Source organism: Limanda limanda, chromosome 6, assembly GCF_963576545.1.
Source record: "Limanda limanda chromosome 6, fLimLim1.1, whole genome shotgun sequence".
NCBI lineage: Eukaryota > Metazoa > Chordata > Actinopteri > Pleuronectiformes > Pleuronectidae > Limanda > Limanda limanda.
This window is the reverse complement of record NC_083641.1, coordinates 2,262,501-2,286,652: the sequence shown is the minus strand read 5'-3', so window position 1 is coordinate 2,286,652 and position 24,152 is coordinate 2,262,501. Positions and strand designations below refer to the sequence as shown.

At 40.3% G+C, this 24,152-nt stretch overlaps 2 protein-coding genes across 2 annotated transcripts; one reads left to right on the top strand and one right to left on the bottom strand.

The window, feature by feature from the left end:
- The first annotated feature begins 18,123 nt into the window (after window positions 1-18,123).
- On the top strand, window positions 18,124-20,064 carry scg2a (secretogranin II a). The gene has a single exon (XM_061073892.1). The coding sequence runs from the start codon at window positions 18,124-18,126 to the stop codon at window positions 20,062-20,064; it is 1,941 nt and encodes a 646-aa protein (XP_060929875.1).
- A 726-nt stretch (window positions 20,065-20,790) lies between these two features.
- Window positions 20,791-23,582, bottom strand: ap1s3a (adaptor related protein complex 1 subunit sigma 3a). The gene is made up of 4 exons (XM_061073566.1): window positions 23,404-23,582; window positions 22,572-22,680; window positions 20,908-21,045; window positions 20,791-20,826 (listed from the first exon to the last, which is right to left on the bottom strand). Exons 1-4 carry the CDS (start codon window positions 23,580-23,582, stop codon window positions 20,791-20,793), a joined length of 462 nt encoding a protein of 153 aa, XP_060929549.1.
- Between the last annotated feature and the right edge of the window lie 570 nt (window positions 23,583-24,152).

The following is a 24,152-nucleotide window of genomic DNA, read 5'->3' as shown; positions in this document are numbered from 1 at the left end:
GCACGAGAAATTAGACTGTAGTCAAAATTATTATTACTTACATGGCATCACCAACTATTTTTTATGCACAGTGATTATACAGTAAATATATATATATGGCATCAACATTCTTGCAAAGACCTACTTTCTAATCTAGTTTTAAGTCATGTGACCTTCCTTACATAACTAGATGTTGTGATCCCAGTTTTTCCAGCTTGAGAAATCTATGGAAGGACGTGTGAACTGATATGAGATCATATACCTACAAATCGTTTGACAGTACAAGTCACATTCACCAACCATTTATAGAGCGCTTTTATAAGCAATGCTTATATCACACCATTCACCCACTGTTGACTAAGCCATCAATGGTCAGTTCACTATCTTGGAGACCTACCAATGCGGACTGGAGGATCTGGGTTCAAGCCACCGACCCTCTCACTCCTGCCAGCAGTGATGCCCAACAAATTGTGGATGACAGTAAAGATGCAAAACCAGATAAGGAAAAGGGCAGGCCAGAGAAGTTCAGGAGAGGAAGAGACCAGGTTCTACATCAGCAGTCACAATATTATTGCACAAAAACATGATTGTTGAAAAAGCTCAATTATTGTCTCTATAGTGTCGTTTTTTCAGGATTTTGTAAAACACACCATCATATTGATATGTACACACTTAAATATGAAGAATTTCAATCAAGAAACAAATAGAATGCATGATAATCAAACATCTGTATGAGCCCACATACAGCTGTTAGTGTCTCTAGCCAATTCTCCAGCCAATTCTCCAAATGGCTGACTTCATCCATATGGACAGACACATGTATCAGGCCCGGCAATGTTGAGTGTGGTGTTTGTGCTTTGGAGGCTAACACATCACGACTTGCACGGAAACACAGCTCTGCTCGATACCTCCCTGTCTCCTGAGAGGAGCTTAATTAAAGTGGAAGAGCAAAAAGAGAATCAGAGGAGGAGCAACAAGTCCTCCAGTCTACAGTGATCTGTTGCCTCCCACAAGCACACGGCTGGGAATCTTCTGATGTGGCACTGCTGCGGTTAAAGAAAGCTTCTGACCCTTGTTCTAAGCAGCTGGAGTCTCTGATAATATCCTTACACTGGTTTTTTTTTACGACATGTTCCAGTGCAACTCTGTCATTATATAATCAGTGGAGAACTCCTTCATTCTGGATGGGGATTTAAATTCTCCAGATAAACTTAAGTTTAGGTCTGGATCAAACTAAGCAGGTGTGAAAGCGATGTAAAACTTAAAGATTTTGATACTTCAAAATAGAAACAATGTACATGTTGAATATGTAAGACTGCATGCTATTCAAGTGTTTCCTTCTTTTTATAACTACAGAAGAAGAAATAGTCTCTTTTATTTATTAGTTATTTTCTATAGCAACTTATTTACCTCTATTGTGTTGTAGTCTCAGAAGTGACACAAGGAGAGTCAGGAAAAATAAATCTTTTCTCGATCTTTTCAAGCCATCTTTGAAGTCTTCTGTGGGCGACTGTTTGGCTCTGAAAAGAGATTTTGGATGGAAAATCACTGTGTCCGGGCAGTGAGTGGACCGAAGCTGTGACAGCGCCCCATACAACTGTTGCATCCTGAAAGTACATCTCTGTAAACCCACGTATCTTCGGATTCTCAGCTGAGGGCGGCATAAAGCTCAGATAAACCCCACTCACATTCACAGAGAAAGTCAGCAACTATAGTCAACTCTGTGAACGATATTATAGGGATGGAAAAGCACTGTAATGTGGACTTTTAATGGAGACGATCTACTATCAGATCAGATGGAGATAAGGCAAAATCATCCTCTGTATTGGAGTTAATTAAACATCTGAGCCCCTGTTGCTCAAATACATATATAAGTGCACGGAGACTGTGATCATAAAACATCTCCCCTCAGACCAAAGTAAAGTTAAAAGCAGAGTTACTATAGAAATTACATTTGCCTTGTCGCCAAAATCTTGATTGAAAATGTGCACAGACCATCTGAGGGCACTGGTGGACTGGTGGACCTTCTGTTAGCTGTCATTCAGGGTGTGCGTGACACTGTGCTGCTGTGTTCAATGTGTCTTCTTCCGCAATGAGAACGGACAATGTCCTCTTTTCATCTCCTCACTCACAGAATAGTCAATGGTAGAAACATTTAAGATTGAAGGGAAATCAATAGGTGAGATTTAATTTAGACAATAAAGTGGGAATCACAGTTGAAGTGGAAGGACAGAAAGCAGTACCTGTAATTTTTTTTTATTATATTACGATATGTAATGGTTTCTTACCTAAATGTCTCATTATATATGTTGATGACTTCAGGAACATGCATGTGAATATTCAGATTTGATGAAAAATCATAAATCACTGTAATGAATATTATGTTGAAAGATCAGACATTGACGTTTCTTCCTTACGCGACAAACAGTTAGTCCCCATGATGAAAATCATTTATTTAGTGAGGACATGTTTTAAGATTAGTGATTATTTTTTTGTTTTGGCTAGTTTTGGTGTACGTCAATGCAAATTCCTAATAATGATAGCTTATAACACACACACACACACACACAGCCACACACACACACATCACACTCACACACACACACACACACACACACACACACACACACACACACACACACACACACACACACACACACACACACACACACACACACACACACAGCTGCTGATGTATCATCATGTATTATGTCCAGGATCATCAAATAATTCCACTTCACTTAGGTGGAAAGTTGGTATCCACGGAGATGGATGAATGTTCCTTAGGAGCGACTGGTATGTAATGTCATTGGCTGGCACACGCACGCATGCACACACACATCCCCATGACCTCAGAGAACATATTGACTTATATTTATTTCCAGGTGACTTACTCTGACCTTAACAATAATTACTATTTGCTGAACCTTAACCATGACAAACCCATGCCTAACCCTAACCTTAACCAAAACACAATTTACATTTTACCTCTAAGAGGGGGAGAGGGAGGGCTATGGTCCCAATGAGGTCCACTGGTACCAGTACACTTAGTATTATCTGCTGTAATCTGGATAATAAAATATGGACACGTCTGTGTTTACGAATCTCTTCTCACATGACGTCTTTCCAGCAAATCATGTGTGTGGTGACTTCATGAAGCTGTGACTCGTATCTCGTGAGCTTCACACAAGTCCTCCCTGTCTCATGTTTCCAAATTAGAGCCTTGTTTCTGTAAAATAAAAATAAATCCCTTCAGAATCTCGATACAGCTTCGAAACATTAGTATTAAGCATCTCATACCTACTCTGGTTGCATACAAATAACTAAAAATACGATAGTTTTAAGTTTCTGGTATGATACTTCAACATTTCCCATCTGGCAACGCTGACTGGTACTGACAGGGTCAATATTTATGCTGGAAAACGTGCTCAAGAGGGAACAAAATCGAGTATTTACACACAAGGCAAACAGAAACACACACTAACCTCTTGCACTTTTCCCCTCACACCAGTGACTCAGATAATTGCAGTAATTTCTCTCTCGCAGTATTCAAATGCTTTGTGTGGGCTTCATCAACACAACATGGCCCCGAAATTCTCATTCTCTTTTGCCGAGAGGGCAAATTTAATTCACAATAAACATCCGTTAACACACCTCCGATATGAACTCCCTCCACGAAAGCCTCTGAGTTCTGTCAGTGGTGTTGTTTGGTGTGAGGGAGACGTGAGATTTCAACTGTGTGTACCCTGCAGCCGTCTGACGTGTGACAAGGAAGAGACAACGGAGTGTGTGGAGGATCTAACAAACAGGATAACTGATGTGTTGGTCTACCAGGGGAAGTGTGTTGGCTGAAAGATTTCATGATTGTTCAAATATCCTGAGGAGAAAGATTAGAGGAACAAAAAGAGAGAAGACAGTAATCCATTGAAAGCTTATAACAGCGTGCTGTATTAGTGTGTTTATCAGTCAATCAATCAAGTTTGATTTGTATAGCCCATATACACAAATCACAATTTATCTCAAAGGGCTTTAACAAGGTGTGACATCCTCTGTCCTTAACCCTCAACAAGAGTAAGGAAAAACTACTAAAAACCCTTTTAACAGGTAAAAATAACGTAGAAACCTTTGAGAGAGCCACATGTGAGGGATCCCTCTCCCAGGACGGACAGAATTGCAATAGATATCACATGTAATGGAGATCATCAGAAAGAATATAAGTATTTACAGCATTGATTAGAATAAACAGTTTGTAGCATTATGGAAGATCAATGAATTGATGGATTATTGTCAGTAATGAGCAAACATATTATATATCAAGCAGTCTTGTTGTCATCATAGTCCACGGTCGGCAGCCACCACGATCATGATCCACCATCAAGATCGAATGCAACCATAGTCCACAGTCATTGTCCACTGCCACCAATAGGATCCATCATCAGCTGCCACCTCAATCGTGGTCAACCACCATTATCAGATGCCAACACGATACAGAATCTGCCATGACGATCACGATCTCTGATTCGTGATCCACCATCATTATCCACGATGGATCTGCGGACGATAAGGCATAAGGACTCCGGGGAAGAGATCAAGTCAGTTATATGTATTGATGAGACATTCATTTATTTAATGTTCAGTATGTGTCTGTATCACATCAAAAATGCAATCTCAGAGTTGTAATCTTTTTAAAAGAAGTCACTGATGTGGTTATATTCCTTGTTTTCTTCCAGACACACAGTAGCAGAGCAGGGACTGAATCAGAACAGAACAGTAAACAAGATAAGGGATGTTGGAATAATCCACAGATCTGACTGACACTGCAGAGACGGGTGATCACCCACCAATACAGATGACACCTTTAACATTATACATAGTCATTGTATTCATTGTTTGTGTAAAAACATTGATTTGTTCAGAGAAAATAAAAGGGCTGTTATAATGAATTAAAGGAATAAATCACTCACTGTTGCACACAGAGCATGAACCAAATCAGATTTGCCCCTGTCCTAACGTTTACTACAGGACTCTTGTAAAATACAGTGAGCAGCTTTAATGCAGGGGAACCAGGGCAGTCAGTAATAGCACAGAGACTGTTTTATAAGCAAAAGGTCTCCTCTAAATAGCCTCATATTTTGCTGATATATCCTCGAGCACAACAGTGATGCTGACTCCTCCTGCTTGAGATGAGAATGTAAATAAAGTGAACCATCACATTGATGTATTTTTATAATCAGGGTTGTAAAACTGTAGTAATGAATTGAAGAGTGCAGACACCGAGTGGAGGATGGAGGGACTTTAATACTTCTGATATCCCTTTAAAGAAATGTACACACTGGCACAACTTTGCATGATGTGCAAATGATGAAATGTGCTTTCACACAAAGGTACACACACATGCACTTTCTCATTCTCTCAAGCAGACCTGACCTATGAGTCATCCTGGCTGCACTTCCACATGCCCCTCCCTCCCTTGTGCTCTCCCCCTCCCTCCCGTAACCCACTGGAAGACTCATGCAGCAGACAGCTGCAGTCCTGGTGCTGCTTCCTGTCTCTCTGGGCACTTAGCAACCGCTAGACTCAGGCCGAGTTTAACCAGCAATTAAAGGAGCGATTCGTCATTGCTCACCATCATGGAGAGGGTGCAGGTCTGCGTTAAGGAAAAGCTTTGAAATATGATCCACAAAGACTAAATGTGAAATTGGATTTCAATCAATCATATTCCCACCCTGAAAGCAGGGACAAATCGTTGAAATCTTCTGCACAGTCTTTGGTCAGAATGACTCACGGCTTTATGGGTAATTGAAATGGGTCTGTCTGTTTCCTGAATTGATCATCTGCGTGTGTTGGACGGAGACGTTGAGAAGCCAGACTCCTGTTTGAATGTCAATCACTTCCAAATTAAGTAGCTTGGTGGTAATATATAGAAGACTTAAAAAGCATAAATGAGAATAAAAACATCGAGAGGGGGAAAAAACCTATAGAATAACAGAAAGTAACTCGCAAAGATACTTGATGTTCAAAGAAGGATATTTACATGTATAAAAACATTGAAATTCCCTATACATACAGTGCTATAACAACAAACTCTTTTATTACATAATTTTATATAAACTTCATGTGTATTTAATCAATATTTAATTAAATAAATGATATTCCACCCTTGATATATTTGAGGTAGCTTTACAAAATGGGAGAAAAAACAACCCCCCAATGAAATATTGGACTGGTATTTGGGTTTGCTGTATATTTTAGATCATATGAAGTGTAAAAAGAAAACATGTCCCAACACTGGCTACACAGATAATTATGATTATAATTTTAAATTATCTACTGTTAATTTAAGGGAATATCAAGTGCAATCAGAGTTTCTACACGAGCGTAACATGTAGCATTCTATCAGCTCCTGATCAGCCTCAACATGTGACCACTAATCAAAGTGTCAGGTGGAGGCAGACTGAGTGCAGCGTTCAGACTGAGACCTCTGAACAGGCAGCGTGACAGATGTGAACGTAACATGTTATGGCAGCATGTTGGTTGAGCCAAATCGAGAGGGACGACTGTAACACTGGTAAACCTCAGTGAAAATTAAAGCTGCAGAGGACAGCCCATTCAAACATTCAGATGGTTTTAGGATACGTGGAACTCATACAGTTGTCTTGTTTATATATTCTTATTAAATCACATGTGGGCTATAGTACAGCTAGCCTGTGGTATTATTTTATATAAGTTTTGCAGGTACATATTTTTTTATCATCCTCAACAGGTGAGGTGATTCTTACCCTTTTATATCAGATAAAATCCCATAGAAATTTTTAATATGGAATACGTACATCAGCAAACGAAGGCTGTGATGCAACTCTTGGATAAAAAAATCTGATGTCATACTTCGATCTAAACATTAAAATAAACCCTCACTACACAGTTTCCTGACTGAACTGAAACAACGACCACTACGTCCTCTCAGATTAATTAAACACACAGTCACCCACGAAGGTATTTGTTGTGGGATATTGTTGACTTAATGTATACAGAGTCATGCTATTATGTTCACCCCTGAATATCTATTGATGTCAAACTACTGAATATTATTGGAGATATTGTGGTTTTCTGGGGAGCTCCTGACTTTCAGCGATAGTTTGCTGGAGCTCAGTGGGGGCGAGAGCAGTCCCACACTTCATCCATTATCCTTGGGTCACAGACATGGATATTAACTGTCAATCCCAGAGAACTCAAACTCAAAAACCTGACATTTCTGTTGCTGCTATAATATGCTGGACAGGTTTGTTGCCCACTTGATGTACCTCTAGAGGCTGAAGTTGGGGGAGTAAAAAGCAACAGCCAAAGGGAAAAAATATTGGCAAAAGTTTTGAGTCTTGCATGTGGGAAAGCTCACCTGTCAGCTGCAGGGTGGGCAGCAGTCTCTATGTTTACTGGAGGCGGCGTTCGACCTTTGTCTGGTAAATGCAGTTGCTCTGAGGGATCTTTTTTATTTCCTGAGCCGAGGACAATGTAGGACAACGTACCAACCAGAGCAATAGTCACCATTCCCCCCTCATATTTGGTAGCTGTGACCTTTGACCACCACTGAAATATAATCTATTCATCTTTGAGTCCACAGCGGTTCTGAGATATCACATTTGACGATTGGCTACCAAGGCTAATGATTTCCAATCAGGTATTCCTTGAGTCCAAGTGAATGTTTGTACCCAATTTAAAAGCATTTTCTCAGGGTGTTCTTGAGACATCACGCTCACAAGAATGGGACGGACGGACAGACAAGGATTTCCTGGAGATATCGTGGTTAATAGGCAAAAAATGTACTTTGGGAAGTCACAGTGAAGTTTGACCTTTGATCACCAGAATAACAAAATCTAGTAAGTTCAACTTTGAGTTAAATTTAATATTTGAACTAAATGGCGTTTTTAAGATATCATGTTCACAAGAAGCGTGCGGATAGACAATCTGAAAATATAGTGCCATTGACCACTGGCGAAAATATAGAAAAATCAAAAAGACCAAATAAAAGTTGATGCTGAGATCATATCAGAATCATAACGTAGCCAATGTTGCCTGAGTGTCATGTTTTCCATGAATCTTTTATCAGATGTGATTAGCGTTAAAGTCAGTTGAATCTTATTCACATTATATTACTCAGACCAACTAGCTGTACACTACAATGCAAGAACAACTAGCTTCTTCATGTCCATGTTCTCTATCATCTCCCAGATTTACCCTTTTAATATGATGTGTCATGAAGCCATATTTAGCCATATTTGGGTCATCCCTTCCAGTATTCTCACTTATTCTCAAAGTGTTCTCACTTCCCAGTACCCTCATTGTAAAATGACTCAGCTGAAAACATTAATAGTCGGTCAGAGGCCTTTTCAGCTCATGTAGCTCATGTTAGATGAACTTGCTTGCTGAGGATCATTTCAACCACACAAATCAATGGTCAACGACAACAAAACAAGAGGCCGGACTATTATTCTACTTCTCTCTGAAATCAAGGACGTATTGTATCAAACATTTCTATTATTTTGGGGATGTCCTTTAACTAAAAATGTAAAACCACAAAGGAAATAGATAATACAAAAATTCGGTAGACTCAAGTGTGCTCACAATTATATGTAAAAACTATCATTTCTAATTCTATCTCAGGCTATATTTTATTTCTAATTTAAATTGTCCATGACATCATAAAGACTGCTTATTAGCATTTCTAGAGGGGGCCTTAGGGAGAGTCAAAGGACTCTGCCACATGATAGATATGTCTTTCATGAGACAACACCTCCAGATTTGCTGTGCTTGTAAGAGAGCTGAGGCTGATGTGTGTCTGTGTTCTCATCTTTGCAGTTCTTTGTTATCACAAATCTCTAACAGATAGAGTTTGAGCTCTACACGTTGCTACAGAGTTGATACTTTTACAAATGTTTTTGCATGATAATTAGCATTAGCTCAGTTTTCATTATATCTTTATATAAGAAATTGTATGTGTGTATCTGCTGTCAACCAAGATTGGTTTTAAAAGATAGGAGGGGGGACAACATCAGCAAAAGGAGATTCCTGCACTTTATTGCATCAGTACATCAATTTAGTTTTTATCTGTGCAGTGGGAGCTCAAGAGGAGAATCAATAGCCAGAAGCAACAAATGCCAGATCCAAGGCAAATTTAAGGCAGGTGGAATGAAAAAGGAAAGCAATGAGGGTGCAGGTTACAAAGTTCAAGAAAGCAGAGAGTGGGATAAATATGGTTAATAAATAAATATGTAGTAGGTGCTAATATAAATATGATATATAAATAATGCAACGTGGAGAAGTTGCTATTCTAAACTAACTGAAAAACTATTTGATGATGCATTAAGTAAGTAGACAAAAAGTTGAATTTCCCATAAATTCTCTTCTAAGCTTTCATAAAATGTTGAATTATGGAATAAAGAAGTGCAAAATCAGATCCTTCGCAGAAGCTATTTCTGTCACAGTTTCATCAACGTATGTCCCGGTTCCACGGAGGCTTTTCCAGTGTCAGTAGGTATATTGTGGGTTCCCCTGGTATCTGTCTAATTGGTTTCCCCCGTGGCCCTGGACCTGAGGGTGAATCCACCGCAAATAGACCATGAAACCAGGGAGTTCAGACTGGAGCTTTGGCTTTATCCCTGCACAACAGTCTGCATTCCCTGCCAGGGCTTATCCTCTGTCACTTCTTCTTCTGTATAAATGTGAAACAGCTATGCAATTTATTTCAGAAACCTCCTGTCGAGACCCCCTGCTCCATTACAAGTATCCCTGCTGTTTGCTGATGTGTCACAGCAGAAAGACGCTGTTTCTTAGAGATGCTGGGGGGGGGGGGGGACCAGAGCAGGGAGGGGCAGGTTTATTTTTGTCTTTCAGAAGGAAGTAAACATCAAATATTCCCCGATGTGCCCGCAACACAACATCTGCGCTGTGACTTTAAGATGGAGGCGGATACAAAAACAGCAACATCAAAGCTCAGGACCATGAAACAGCAACACGAGGCGACACGCAACATTCTGTATTTCATAAGCAACCGAGTGTGGCAGGCTGTTAAAGCTTGCTCAAACAAAAGTCAGGGACCCTGATGGTGTAACTTGGCAGAAGTAATATGAAAATAGATGATGATGCTTTAAGATGCTAAACTGGGGGAATAAGAGAAAAATGAGCTAGCTCTTAAAAAAACCTTTTCAGAGAACTTCTCTATATCTGTTTTTCTTTTTACTTGATCTCATTAGCTGCCTTGGGCAAGAAAAGCAAGAGGGAAGAGATAGATGTGGAATATGTTAGAGAAGGAAGATCATGCTCCATTGTACCATTACTGTGATAACGCCATGTTGCTGGATGTGTTGTGACATCACCAATGAACAACAACATTTTGTCTTTAAGAGACTATGAGACATTTTGTTGTATAAAGGCTTAGATAAATGTACTCGACGTATGAAGTCCTATGATGGTAAAATCTAATATATAGACACAAAATGTTCAATATTGCATGAATAAATGTGTAATTATCAAATAATAAAATATAAATTCATCCATACTTTGTGAAATCATTAAAAATATGATAAATAAATACAAATTCTGCCTTTTGCGTGTGGGTTTATCTTTTTGAATCTGTTGTAGTTGCAGTATAATTTAAGGATGTGTCTTTTTATTTCATAGTATCAGATATGTCCCCGTTCACACCCTCTCCAGGTGGCTAGCTCAACAACTGAGAACAAATCTAACCAGTTAGCTCCTGTTGGCTCCAGCAGACAAAATGCCAAAGTAGTATGAAAAACAACAATGTGCTGCTGCAAGTAAACACATGCAGTGCAAAAGGCACAGCTATAGTTTATTTATTCTAACAAGGGTGTATGTGTTAGCCAGGCTGGCTTGTGAGGTTTGCATCAAAGGGAAGAGTGTCTCAGCAGCAGAGGCTGTAGCTGCTCTGTCGCCTGCACACAACATAAAGACATTCTTCTCTGTGGTTGCTTTAGCCAACAGGAGCCGGCTTACAAAACAAACACCGAATTTACATATTGATGCTGGGTAACAATTCACTGCTGCATTCTCATCACATTATTTAAACTGTTATCATGAGGACCACCCGCATCAGCCTCTGACCTGTATCTGAGTCAGAGAAACAGTCACTGACCAGGAAGCTCTGTCGCTGACAATATATCTATGTGTGAAAAAAACTATAGAGAGTCAACAATCAGCAAAATGGCTGCAAATGAATCACCACTAGGGTTGCAAAATTCCGGGAATATTCAAAGTTGGAAACTTTCCATGGGAATTAACGGGAATTAACGGGAATATACGGGAATTAACGGGAATTAACGGGAATAAACTGGAAATGTTGTGGGTAATTTATACTAACTGTATTTACCTTGTCATATACAGACATAAATATAAACATTTTGTTGTGTCGTAGGCTGATTTGAGCCCTGAGGAAACTTTGTGCACTTGACTATACGCTTCTGCATCGTTGTGTCATTCTTATCATAGGTCTTTGCACAGTATTTGCAAATACTGCCTTTCTTTCTACATTGGATGGGGTGAAATGTCTCCACACATGAGATAGTGCACGTGGCATTGTTCTGTAGAATAAGATGAGAAAAAAGTTTGTAAAAAAACACTAATGCAATGCCAGAGATATAAATAGTTAGCCAAACAATTGGAATCGTCTGTAAACATGTTTTACAATTGATGGATAAATGAATGGAAATAGGCTAGATGAACAGATGAACAATCCTCAATCAGCATGCTAATATATTTTCCCGAGTAATATCATCGAAACTTACCTGACTAGTCCTGCACACTACAGCAGGCCTCAATAGCCCTGCTGTAGAGTGAAGGATGCTGGGAATGATCTGTGCATGTGATCGAAGAATGCACAGTGGAGGGTTGAAACTCAACATGCAGCATGTGCTGCATTCCATACATCTTTAAAATAGAGTTTTGAATGATGTTTTTATTGCTCAGCGTTTAATTTGCACATTTTTTTTTTTTTCAAAATTCCCCAAATTCCCGAGCTTAATATTCTCGTGGAAAGTTTCCGAAAAGTTTCCGGAAATTGTCCGCCCCTTTGCAACCCTGATCACCACAGACAGTTACATTTAAATTAAATCCAGTTTTAACACAAGAGTGGACAATAGAGTTGCCCAAATTAAAATGAGGTATGCACATTTGTATCTAGGACATTACTTGGTAATGAACAGTAATATGAATAGTAGCTAAATGTGTAAATCCAGTGTGGGGGGAAAAGGTCAGGAACATAGATGGTCCATAAAGATGGATGACACATCTTCAACTCCTCCCACTAATCTAGAAACAATGCCAAAATATACTGAATACGAACACATTGTACACATTGGAAACCAAAGTTTACAAAGTGGTGATCAGGGGGTGGTCCAGTCAATACATGCCCTCGACCAATCGTAAGTCAGTCTCAGCTGCCAATCGTGACATTTCAACTACTTTTTATAGCACAAGATAACTTATTGAAACCAAACTTACCAGTAAAAACAACACACAAATGTCAATGTAATAAGGATTGATATTATTATTTTATATGTATATTTAATGAAATATGTTTATAGGTTATATTGAGGTTTGTTCAAACATGAATTGAATCATACAAATCGTCTATTTGTTCTATTTACTGTAGTAACCCACTGTATCAAGTGCAAATATCTGTGTAATGCTACAGATCTCAGTCAGATCTGTTCAAAGCCCCTCCCACCTGTCTTTAGCTCCCTGTTTTGAATTTCCATACGTGCTAAAGGTCCGGCCAATTTCATTTCTATTTTCATAAACAGCCACAGTGGTCTGATTGTTTCTGCTGTTTCCTCCTCACAACGCGTCAGCAGCCAGATGAGTCATCCTGCTGTGCATATTCAAACCAGACAAACACAAAAACACAACGTGAACCAGACTCAGGCACAGTTATATAAATTGTCGGATATCAAACATTAGTACAGAATCTTTTAATAGCTGTCTCACAAAAGTGTTTTGTAAATATCAGGCATTTTGTCTTCTTATTCTGATCCCTTTCTGTCGCCCAGTAGTAAACAATCATTCTCCTGTAGCCACACCTCCCAGACAGAGGTGACGTCTATAAACATGCAGGTTTCAGAACTTAACTTTATTGTCGTCATCCTTTCGGGAAAAGGTGACAAATGGGTAAGGGAACATTTTGTATTTCTGCTCTGCTGGGCTATAAATGCCCTGGAGAGACTCTGACCCAATCTGGTGCCACATCTCACATTTCATAAAAGAAAAAAAAAAACTGATGCATCACAATTATTTATTTCCCTGACACACACACACACATACACACATACACACACACACACACACACACACACACACACACACACACACACACACACACACACACACACACACACACACACACACACACACACACACACACACAATCGACCAGTAAAGACAGAGCTTACTCTGACGTCAAACTCTGTAAACCCATTCACAACCTTTCCCTCTCCCTCACTCCCTGTCTCTCTCTCTCTACATTGTGCCTGCCAAGCATCTGAAACCTGAGCTAAGGAGCAGAATTATGGGCTGTCAGGCTTGGTGGTAATGAATGGGGAGCAGCCGGTGTCAGTCACTCAGGGACAAACACACACACAGAGGAGAGGGAAACAGGAGGGAGGAAATGGTGCCGTCGACCAGGAGAGCGTTTGTCTGTAAAGACGGATTCTAATGTGCTTTGATGGGGCTGAGAACACACACACTGGGATTTATGTAAAGTGTTATTAAAATCTGTATAAAACAATTTTTTTCGACACAATAGGGTCCTACATTAGCGCAAGTGTTTTTCCTCTTGTTTTTGCAGGATGAATTTTCAACCTTTAAGATTTCAAGCAAATCTTCAAATCCGCAAGATGCTGCTTCATATCCCCCATGGCATTATGTACCAAATAATGGCTCTGGGTTATTACACGTTTTACTGCAGGGTGTGCTTATTACCAGCACAACATCCCAGTGTAATGTAACAGTGCAGACTAGTCATTTGCTGACTTTTAGCAACTCATCACTGGAAAATCTCTGTACGAAAAAAGAAAAGGAGGAAAAAGAGAAGAATCTCAAGCTCCACCTACTTATGTTTTCCAGAGCTTTCAACTGTATCAAAAGGTTGTCATGAGCATTAAATGTACACTTTTCATCAGCGATAGGGATTCTAATCACCAGATGAAAGATGTGTTTTTATACTTATTCATTTACCTCACCAATGAGGTTACGTTTTCAACCCTGTCCATTAGTTTGTTGATTTGTATGTTTGTTTTTAAGCAGGATCAAACAAAAGCAAATGGATGGAACCATGAAGGATGTAATATGGGTCAGGGAAGAAACCAGAAATTATTTGGTGCAGATCCAGATCAAGGGGAAGATTCAGGATTTCAATTTCTCTAACGTTAGGATATCTATATTTAATTTGCATTTTTCAAATTGATTGAGTATAATGGTATTGTTGGGCCTTGGCGCAGGCACTCGCTCTACTGAGAGCTATTTAAAATTTGAATGTACTGCATTTCCCTGCTGTTGAAGACCATGTAATACGTCTGAAAAGCTGAGATAAGTCAAATGCCATCTTCATTGAAGTTCACAGAAAGGCAAGGGTAAGTTCTCAAGTTTTGTTTTTTAGAATTGGTCGTTATGTTTAAACCCGGTTCACATGGAAGCGGAACCCAAACAAGAGCCACACCATAATTTCCATACACTTTGTAATAAGACTGTAGTCTGAGGTGAAGGTACACGTGCCATTACCTGCACTGGCTACAACTCACATTTTTGTTTTACAAAAAATTGGAATACGAGCAGTCACACCACACTGCTGTGAAAAATGTGATTGGAGCGGAAAACTAGTAATTGCCAGTAAAAAAGTTCTCATATGACCTGAGAGAAACCTTGTCTGTGTCTTTTTTTCAGAGGAAATCAGGGTGGAACTGAGCTGTAATGGGTTTCTGTTTACCAGTAATCCTGCCACAGACACAACCACAAGCAATTAGCCAGACAGCTCCAGCTTTATCGCTACAAAGCTGGCACTGTGTGTGTGTGTGTGTGGGTGGGCGGGTGTAATTAAGCTGAATGAGATATGAGATTAAAATCTGCTCTTTTGTCCTGGTTTCTTTTGGTATCCTGGTCATGTGACATCATTAGAAAGGTGGGCTTTGTTCCCCTTAAGTTTTTAAGGACTTTGAAGGAACATTGCCGTATTTGTATTAACAGCAATATCAATGCAGTGTTTTTTTTAGCTCCGGAAAATGATTATGTTTGGTACCTGCATTTGCCACAAAGAAAGTATTTTTATGAATGCCTCCACTTGGAAATATCAACAAAATTATCATTTTAATTTTACCATTCAGTGGTATTTCAACAATCACATACTTTCTTCACTGCGGGAAGCATCACAGACCATGTGAGTTGATGAATTTTTTGTTATATTCTATTAACAATGTGCCACCGAATATCAGACAGGTCAGCTGTAGCCTGAACACACATCAAAAACAGCAACAAGGGGTTTATGAATGGAAGTGCAAGCAACCACACAAACAAAAACACACACAAACACACACACGTACACACAGATTTGACAGGCAGCCAAAAATAGAGACCACAGCGCGCCTTGCTGACGTCGAAAGTCTCTCTCTCTCTCTCTCTCTCTCTCTCTCTCTCTCTCTCTCTCTCTCTCTCTCTCTCTCTCTCTCTCTCTCTCTCTCTCTCTCTCTCTCTCTCTCTCTCTCTCTCTCACATACACATACACATACACATACACACACACACACTCCTCTGCAGCAGCCCCTCTGTCACCCCGCCCGTCTCAGGCTTTGGCGGAGTCCATATGTGAGTCATCGGTGGACCTCAACTGTCTCTGTCCCTGTGCCGCAGCAGAGACACAACAGGAGTCAATGGCAGCAGCCAACAGTGCAAGATAATATACTATTATAAACCTTTACAGTGTTTAGAAAAACAATGGACCTTGAACAACATCTATGATGTGTTTATCTACAATTAAACAGCACAGTTACTCTGTGATTTAGTAAAAGAAAAAAAGAAGCAGAATGAAGATGAATAATCTGAGTTTAGACAGTTTTATTCGAAAATGTGAAACAAGAATAAATTAACTTCATCTGATTGCCTCCCGGCAGCTTTGTACTGAGCAAAACAAGAACCTTTACAGTGTAGAAAAATAATAACCCATAAACAAGTGTTTGTCAGCAATTTAACAGCATTTATTTAGTGATTTAGTAAGAAGAAAACAGCAAAAAGCTGAACATATGACTTTAAGCAGCTTTCTCACCTAAGAACATGCCCACAACAGTTCATCATATCTCAAACAGGCATATATATATATGTCAGCCTGCAGACTATATTTCCTATAGAAGCAGTGACAGTCGCACCACTCATTTCCCTCACTGCTCATTTATAGCCTCATTATGGATATATTAATTTCCCCATGAGATGCGACAAAAAGACATCGTGCTGCCTCCAAACTATTTCAGTTCATATTCAAAGAGCAAAGCACTTTTTATTATTTTGCTTTGGCTGACTCAAATCACCGGCGCGTGAGTGTGTCTGCTGTGTGCGTGGGTGAGTTGCGTATACGCCCCCCCCCCCCCGCCTCTGTGTGTGTGTGTATGTGTGTTTGTGACGCACGAGTCAGGTGCTCCCTCTAATAGCGTGAGGAGCTGTCCGCGGTGCTGAGAACAACACGGACTCTGTGAGGCACAGAGATGCTCAGCTGCCGACCAACCAACTAATTACAAAGGTAACTCTTGTGTGTTCTTTCTTTCACACTCTGCAACACGGCTGTAGACATGTTGACTTCGCACTAAATGCAGACGGATTTCCTTTCCCTGTCACTTCAGCCGCTGTGTGTAACAGTAGCTGTTTGCCAACCTGATGCTCCGACACAGATGTGGAGGCGAAGAGGTTGTGTTTGCGCTGCTCGCCGCGTTTCTTTGTTCACATTCAGCGATCTGCAGTTTTTTTTCAACCGGCTTTACCGTGTTACAGCGCAAACATTTTGCCTGACGTAAAAAACGTCAAAAACGATTACTGAGCCGAGTTTTTAAATTTAAAAAGTAAAAGTGGCAGAATAAAAAAAAATTCTCGTCGAGTATGGTCCGTTTTACATTGTGTGTGTATGCACGAAAAATGTGAATCTATATTAATACAGAAATACCCAACTGTATCTATAACCTATCTATCTATCTATCTATCTATCTATCTATCTATCTATCTATCTATCTATCTATCTATCTATCTATCTATCTATCTATCTATCTATCTATCTATCTATCTATCTATCTATCTATCTATCTATCTATCTATCTATCTATCTATCTATCTATCTATCTATCTATCTATCTATCTATCTATCTATCTATCTATATATCTATCTATCTATCTATCTATCTATCTATCTATCCATATATATATGTGTATATATATATGTGTATATATATATATATATTTAAATGTTTATTTGAATGCAAGTACATGCAGAATGGAGGTATAGATAGATAATATATATACATCTTTATATACATCTTTATATCTATCTATACCTCCATTCTGCATGTACTTGCATTCAAATAAACATTTAAATACATTATTTCCCTGCAGACTTTATTGGACAGACCAGTTTGTTTAAACAGAAACTAGGGTTAAAACAAAGAGAAACATCAGCCTTACCAGGTTGCCCTGACAACGGGGCCGTGACTCACAGAGAACATCAATTTGACGACTAAAGAGATTTGTATGGGAGCTGAATGCCGCTGCTATTACTGCTGCTGGCAAACAGGCGGTAGGACTCCAAAATAACTACAAAAAAAACAACTCTCTAATAATAATAAAATTAATAATAGGGTAATTTACCTGGATTTTGTCAAGTAGATATTCAACATAAATATTAAATGGTGCATGGATCAGATTTTCAGCCTGATCTCCTCACTTAAAATCCATACAGTTGTCGTATTGGTCTGTGATGCCGTCATCAGACCAGACATTTTGACTGATGATAAGGGCGACAGAGCACTAACCGCTGTGAACGTGTTAGCTTAATGCGTAAAGATTATTGCTGACATGTGCATCATTGTGTTGTCCTCTGCAGGCGTCGCCATGCTGTCTCTCCCAGAGACCTCCACCACGAGCAAACTCTTCCTCATTTGTTTTACCAACCTCCCCCTAATCCTCCTCTTCCTAAGTTCCTCTGGTGTTCATGGGGTGCCACTCAGAGAGCACAAACTGTGGGGGAGCGAATCAGGCTACCAGAGAGGAAGTGGCCCCTTGGCTCCTAACGTTGACATGATTAAAGCCTTGGAGTACATCGAGAGCCTCCGCCAGAGAAGCGGCACAGACTCCCAGCAGCACAGTCCTCTCTCTGTGGGCTACGATGCCAACCACATGGAAGATGCAGAGAAGCTACGTGCAATGCTGAGACTGGTTTCTAACCCTACGCAGAGTAAAGATGAAGATGAGGAAGAAGAGGAAGGAAGGGAGGACAAGAGTGAAGAGCTGCTCCAGGCCGTGCTCAGCACACTCCAGCAGACAGAAAAGGCATCCAAGCTAGATTCACTTCATCCAGGTGCCGAAGGAGAAGGCATAAAGGACAGCGTATATCCCAGGGTGCAGCAGAAGCAACAGGGCGTCCCGCTCCACAAGAAGCTGCCGCTAATGTTCGAGGATGAGGAGGAGGATGAGGGGGGTGAAGAAGAGGGGGATGAGCGGCCAGGTAAAGAGTACGAGAACCACTTCAAACGCACCAATGAGAACGTAGAGGAGAAGTACACACCTCAGAATCTGGCCACGCTGCAGTCTGTGTTCGACGAAATGGACAAGCGGACTAGTGTCAAGACCATGCACAAGCGCCAAGATGAAGAAGATGACATGGAGAATGAGAATGAGGAGGAAGAAGAGGATGATGATATGTTTAAGGTGAGGAATGTGGCGTACGATAATGTAGGAGGGGATGTCGCACTTGACTGGGGTCCACTGCAAGAACGGGAGGAGGAAGAGGAAGAGGAGGGGGGTGACAAACATGATATTGACCGAGGGCTTGATTATGTTGACGACAATGACGAAGAGGTGAATGAGGATGATGAAGAAGAGGAGGATGAAGGTTACCCAGTCAAGAGGTCAAACGATCCAAACAATGTTGCCAACCTGGTGGACTATTACCTCCTGAAAGTTCTGGAGAAAACAGAGGAAGAAGAGCAGAAACGAGAGATAGAGGAAGAGGAGGAGAAGCAGAGGACTGAGAGGAGAGCAGCTCAGGCACAGAACAGAGACGACATATTCCCACGAACCATCTACGAGTTCATTCAGATCTCCCAAAAATACCAGATCCCACCTGAAGACCTGATGGACATGCTCAAAACTGGTGAAATGATGAATCAAGTGAAGTCACAAAAGATGAGCAAATTAAACAGAGCACAAAACCTGCTCTCTCAGGCATCCAGCAAGAAGATACACAAGATTCCTGAGGCTACATTCTACAGCAGACGCCTGCCCGACACTCACAAATCCCCAGAGGAGCTGAGGACAGAGGAAATCCTCAAAATCCTGGGTTTAGGGGGCACGGACGACCGAGCTCCTGTCAGAACACAGAAGCAGTACAAGAGCTCGCTGTCACGACTTCACACTCAGCCTGCGCGAGGTTTGGGGGAATCCACTCCCACGCAGCGGCGCTTCCCCAGCACATTGAAGAACGACTACGACGACACCCTGGCTGAGGATGAGCTGGCAGCGTATTTGGCAGCTCAGATGCCGGTACAGTATCTGAATCCCACGTACAGCAGAAGCAGCAAGTCGAGCCAGAAGCGTGAAGAGGCTGGACAGAGCATGACGGGCTCTTTTGAACAGGCCATACAAGACTATTTTGGTCACATGGACTCAGATAAAAGCCTGAATGAAAAGAGACAGTCTGAGGACGCTGAGAGGGGGGGGGCCCCGCAAATGCAAGACTTTGAAAATGAGGCCGTGATGAAACTGCTGAGCTACCTGAACCCAGAAACTGAAGAAAGTGATAACGATGGGGAAAGTGTCCAGGGATATAAATAAAGCTGTTAATATATATATGTTTGTAAGTATGTATGTACAGGGAGAGAATGAAAACATAAACATGCCGTCAAATTCAGTTATTATGTAGGTTTACAAAAGTTATTTATTAGCAGAAATATGAGTGGTCTGACATTCATTGTTATTCATTTGAGGTTTGTTTTTTTAAATGTTCATCAACAGCACTAAACATCCAGTACATGTGACTCACCAGCCTCACATTTCAACACACAAACACACACAGACACACACACACACACACACACACACACACACAAACACAAACACACACACAATCAGTGTTGCATCCCTAAGATTCACTTGTGTTTATCTTTGTTTTTTGTTAATTCTTTCTCAAATGTGGCCATATGTGACAAATCTGAGGTGAATAAAGCATTGACTTTATTTTTTCCTTACCGTGTGGTGTTTCTTTATTTAAAAATAAACATGTTTTGTCTGTTACGTCTCAATGTGGTTGCAAGAACATATTTAAATAGTTAATAAATATAAAAAACATTTCATACCTCATAAAACCTGAGATGAATGAATTTTAAGATTAGAAGGCACTTTTAGACAAACACAATTACAATTACTTCAGTAAAAGTAGGTTTGTGGTTATTGATCAACCACAGCATGATGCAAAATCAGTCATTAGAAGTCATTCAGTAAAAATATTCCGGAGCAATAAACCTTTTGCTTAAAGTTTTGAAATCCTCGTCCTGTCTCGGCTCAGTAGGCAGGCTTGCTCATGTATTCCTCCATAGTCTGTAATGAGAGAAGCGACACATTTCATATGAGTTATCGCAAAACCTACACCAACTGTTGGTCCACTAGCTCCGGCCGTACCTCCTGGAAAGTGTCGGCCTCCTCTATCGATGCACCCACAGCTAATTTCGATGTTTCTACGACTTCTCCTCCCATCAGGAATTCGTCCAGGATGAAGTACGCCTTCTCAAAGTTGAAAATGATGTCCAGCTCACACACCTGACAGACAGAAAAATAAACCGTCCGTTACAATGTAGGTACGTTGCACTTCCTTGGTGAACGATGTGGAAGCTAATTATACCTATTAGAGGAATTATTCAAACAACTATTTCTGCTCTTCTACAAAAGGATGAGCAGGACCGAGGTGAACTTTATGAAGAATACAATGATGACATGTTGAAGAGAGAAATAATAAGAGATAAGATAAGACTTTATTAATCCTGAAGGGAATTCTTGTTGCTCCAAGATTACATTATCAACAATACATTCTATTATAGAATACAGTGAATAAAACAATAGCGTATTTAGTGAAAATTTAAATAAAACTATTAAGTGTGTAGTGAGTCATGCAGAACCAGTGCCTAATATAAATATCAATAGTGAGCAAGTGAGAACCAATACTATATAAAAGGGTCAGTAAGTATTTTTGATAAAGGAGTAGTTGTAGTAATCCACTTTTTGTATGTTTTTCTGTAAGTCAGAATGAAGAAGCTGGACCCTAAAGTGGTTTTGAAGCAGATGCATCATCTGAACACCAGGGGGAGTCTGACTGGTAAGTAGCACAGTGGATGTGGAGCGTGAGGAGTCACTGTCCACATATACTGGACACATATAGTCTATATAACTACTGTAGTTCAGAGTGTTTGCCCTGTGTATGATGGTAAGTTTTAATAAAAACTGTTTATGAGCCTTTTCACGGTAGGACAAAACATCAGCGCAAATCCCAGCATCTAAATTCAAAAGTTCTGTGAAAGAGTGGAGGCTGGGGCAGCAGAATAATGTCTTGTGTAATCAAGGATCAAATTGTTTTTTATAAACTGCCATGCAGAGTATATTCATATCTTTGTAAGAACTGCATGGCTGTTTGATTCTGGATAACACAACATGGACTCATGAAACAAAAAGTCATAAGCTGACCTCTGTTGTCGCCTAACGGGACATACAGATACATCATTTACAATAACTGTATTGTGATGTGATGGACAATTTTCACATCAAATCCTTTCAGACAAAGTTGCACAAGCAATAAGATAGTCTAGCTACACAAGAATGAGCCTCAGTAGAGCATATATCTCCACAGTCCATTTAGATTCAATCTAGCTGCACCAAACACACTCAGGGATATTTGTTACCTAATTGTGCCTTAACTTTTTTCATCAATTCCTATGAATTTTTTCCTGGGAAATCAGTGAGAAAAAGAAGAAAAAAAATCAATTACAAAGAAAATAATATCTGGACCTGCCCCCACTTCCAGATCCATACCATAACTCATCGGGTTCTTCCCTGACCCATTCCACATCTCCCCACTAAGTGTCATGGTAATCTGTCCAGTAGCGTTTGTGTAAAGTTATTATGAATAACATTCATGTTGCTGTTGCCTAGCAGCAGCGTTCTCCTTGAAGGCAGCAATAGCTCCAATTCACCCTGGGTATAAGTTTATTTAGCCAGAATCATTGAAACAACCTAGTGTTTACATAGTAAATATATTAATAATGATCAGGATCCAGAAATGCAGGTCTACTTACATTTCCAAAGTATCTATCCAACAACTCTACGTATCTGTGCAGAACCTCGAGGGCCAGCAGCTCATTATCCTGCTCATCCAGTCCGACACTGAAATACAAGCTGGCGTACCTGAAGTTTCAAAGGATCAATGTCACATATTTACAGCAACAAGGTTGTCAAAATAAATCAGAAAACGTTTCAACATTACATGACATCAGTGGAAAGAAGTTACAAAAGACCTACATTTAATTGTGAAGGTTTTTTTCCCATTGACGAAGGGAATAATTTATGGATCTTGATGAAAAAAATCAGTCATGTTTATGGTGGAGGTGTTTCTATATTTTTACAAAATGAATTTCAATATAATCAGCGAGACGATCTTACTTTCTATCCTGAGTGTTTTGATGTTGAATCCCTGGTTCTTGAAATGTCTTTGTGTGGAATCTGGTTGTCTGATTGGATTTCAGACGACTGTTGGGCCTTGGTAGAGGTTTGTGCTCCACTGAGTGATATTCTGTTACTGCACTTGATCATATAGTGAGATGATAGTGTGTCTTCCAGTAACTCTACCTTTATAACAAGATTGTTAAAAGATAAAAAGCCAAAAGAGGACAATGCTTCTGTTGCACCATCACTGACATGGTCCTCTCTGTCACCTGGGCCATGCTCTGTATGTTAAACTTGACCTTTGCTCTTTTTGGTCTTGTAAACCATTGTTGAGAATGGGTGTGTCTAAAACATTTCACTTACAGACACTCAGACAGTCTGTGTCTGCCAGGAAAGACCTGGCATGACAACACATAACAAAAGAGCAATAACTTGTAAAAGAAACACAACTGTGTCTCGAGGCACCTTTTGTAAACAATCTTGAGGTCCCTCCACTGGAGGAAATTGCTGGTACGTGGTGGACGGGCCAACACTAGTGCTACCATGTCCCGGATCACCTTCTTCTTCTCCCGCTCCGACAGCGGCGTGAACCATTTCTGCAGCCGCAGCTTCCCCTGCCGACTGAACAGCAACAGGAAGTGCATCTGAAGAGGACGGGGGAGAGAACGCTGAGTGACTTGTGACACTTCTACAATATTAAGGATGATTGCAGAAAATGGAAAATAACCTAAAGGGGGAATCTTGTGTTGTGAGGGTTAAATCCATGTAGTTTGACAACAGGGAGAATACAGACACAGTGTTCAGTGAAGAAATCACACACAGATGCTTCTGCAAACTATATTAGCTGCAGAGCTGCAGCAAAAATCCAAACAGCCCGGGGTTGCACCAATCAGCTTTCACAACAGTGGAGGAAAATGAAGATCACCAAGGAAACATTGACACCTTTTTCAACTCAGGTGATAAAGATGTGTTAGAGTGCAATGTTTCTATTGTGCAAGTGCAATCAAGAGCCCTTTGCCCTGAGGTGCAGCCGCACGCTGATAATGTCTGAGTCAAGATAAGGAGGAGAGACAGCAGGTGTACAACACTGTATCACAGGTAATGGCTGTGAATCTGGATTATTCAATCTCAAAGAGTTATTTTTACAAAGAGGATTTACATTCAGCTGCCTTTGGAACATTGTTGTTACACAGACAGTGTTCGTCCTTCTAATG

Bases quoted from the DNA above. Each gene is read 5' to 3' on its own strand.
- scg2a (XM_061073892.1), top strand. From the start codon at position 18,124: ATGCTGTCTCTCCCAGAGACCTCCACCACGAGCAAACTCTTCCTCATT.
- ap1s3a (XM_061073566.1), bottom strand. From the start codon at position 23,582: ATGCACTTCCTGTTGCTGTTCAGTCGGCAGGGGAAGCTGCGGCTGCAG. The intron at 21,046-22,571 runs GTAAGTAGACCT...TCTGTCTGTCAG, and splicing joins TGGATAGATACTTTGGAAAT to GTGTGTGAGCTGGACATCAT. The intron at 20,827-20,907 runs GTACGGCCGGAG...CTCTCATTACAG, and splicing joins AGGCCGACACTTTCCAGGAG to ACTATGGAGGAATACATGAG.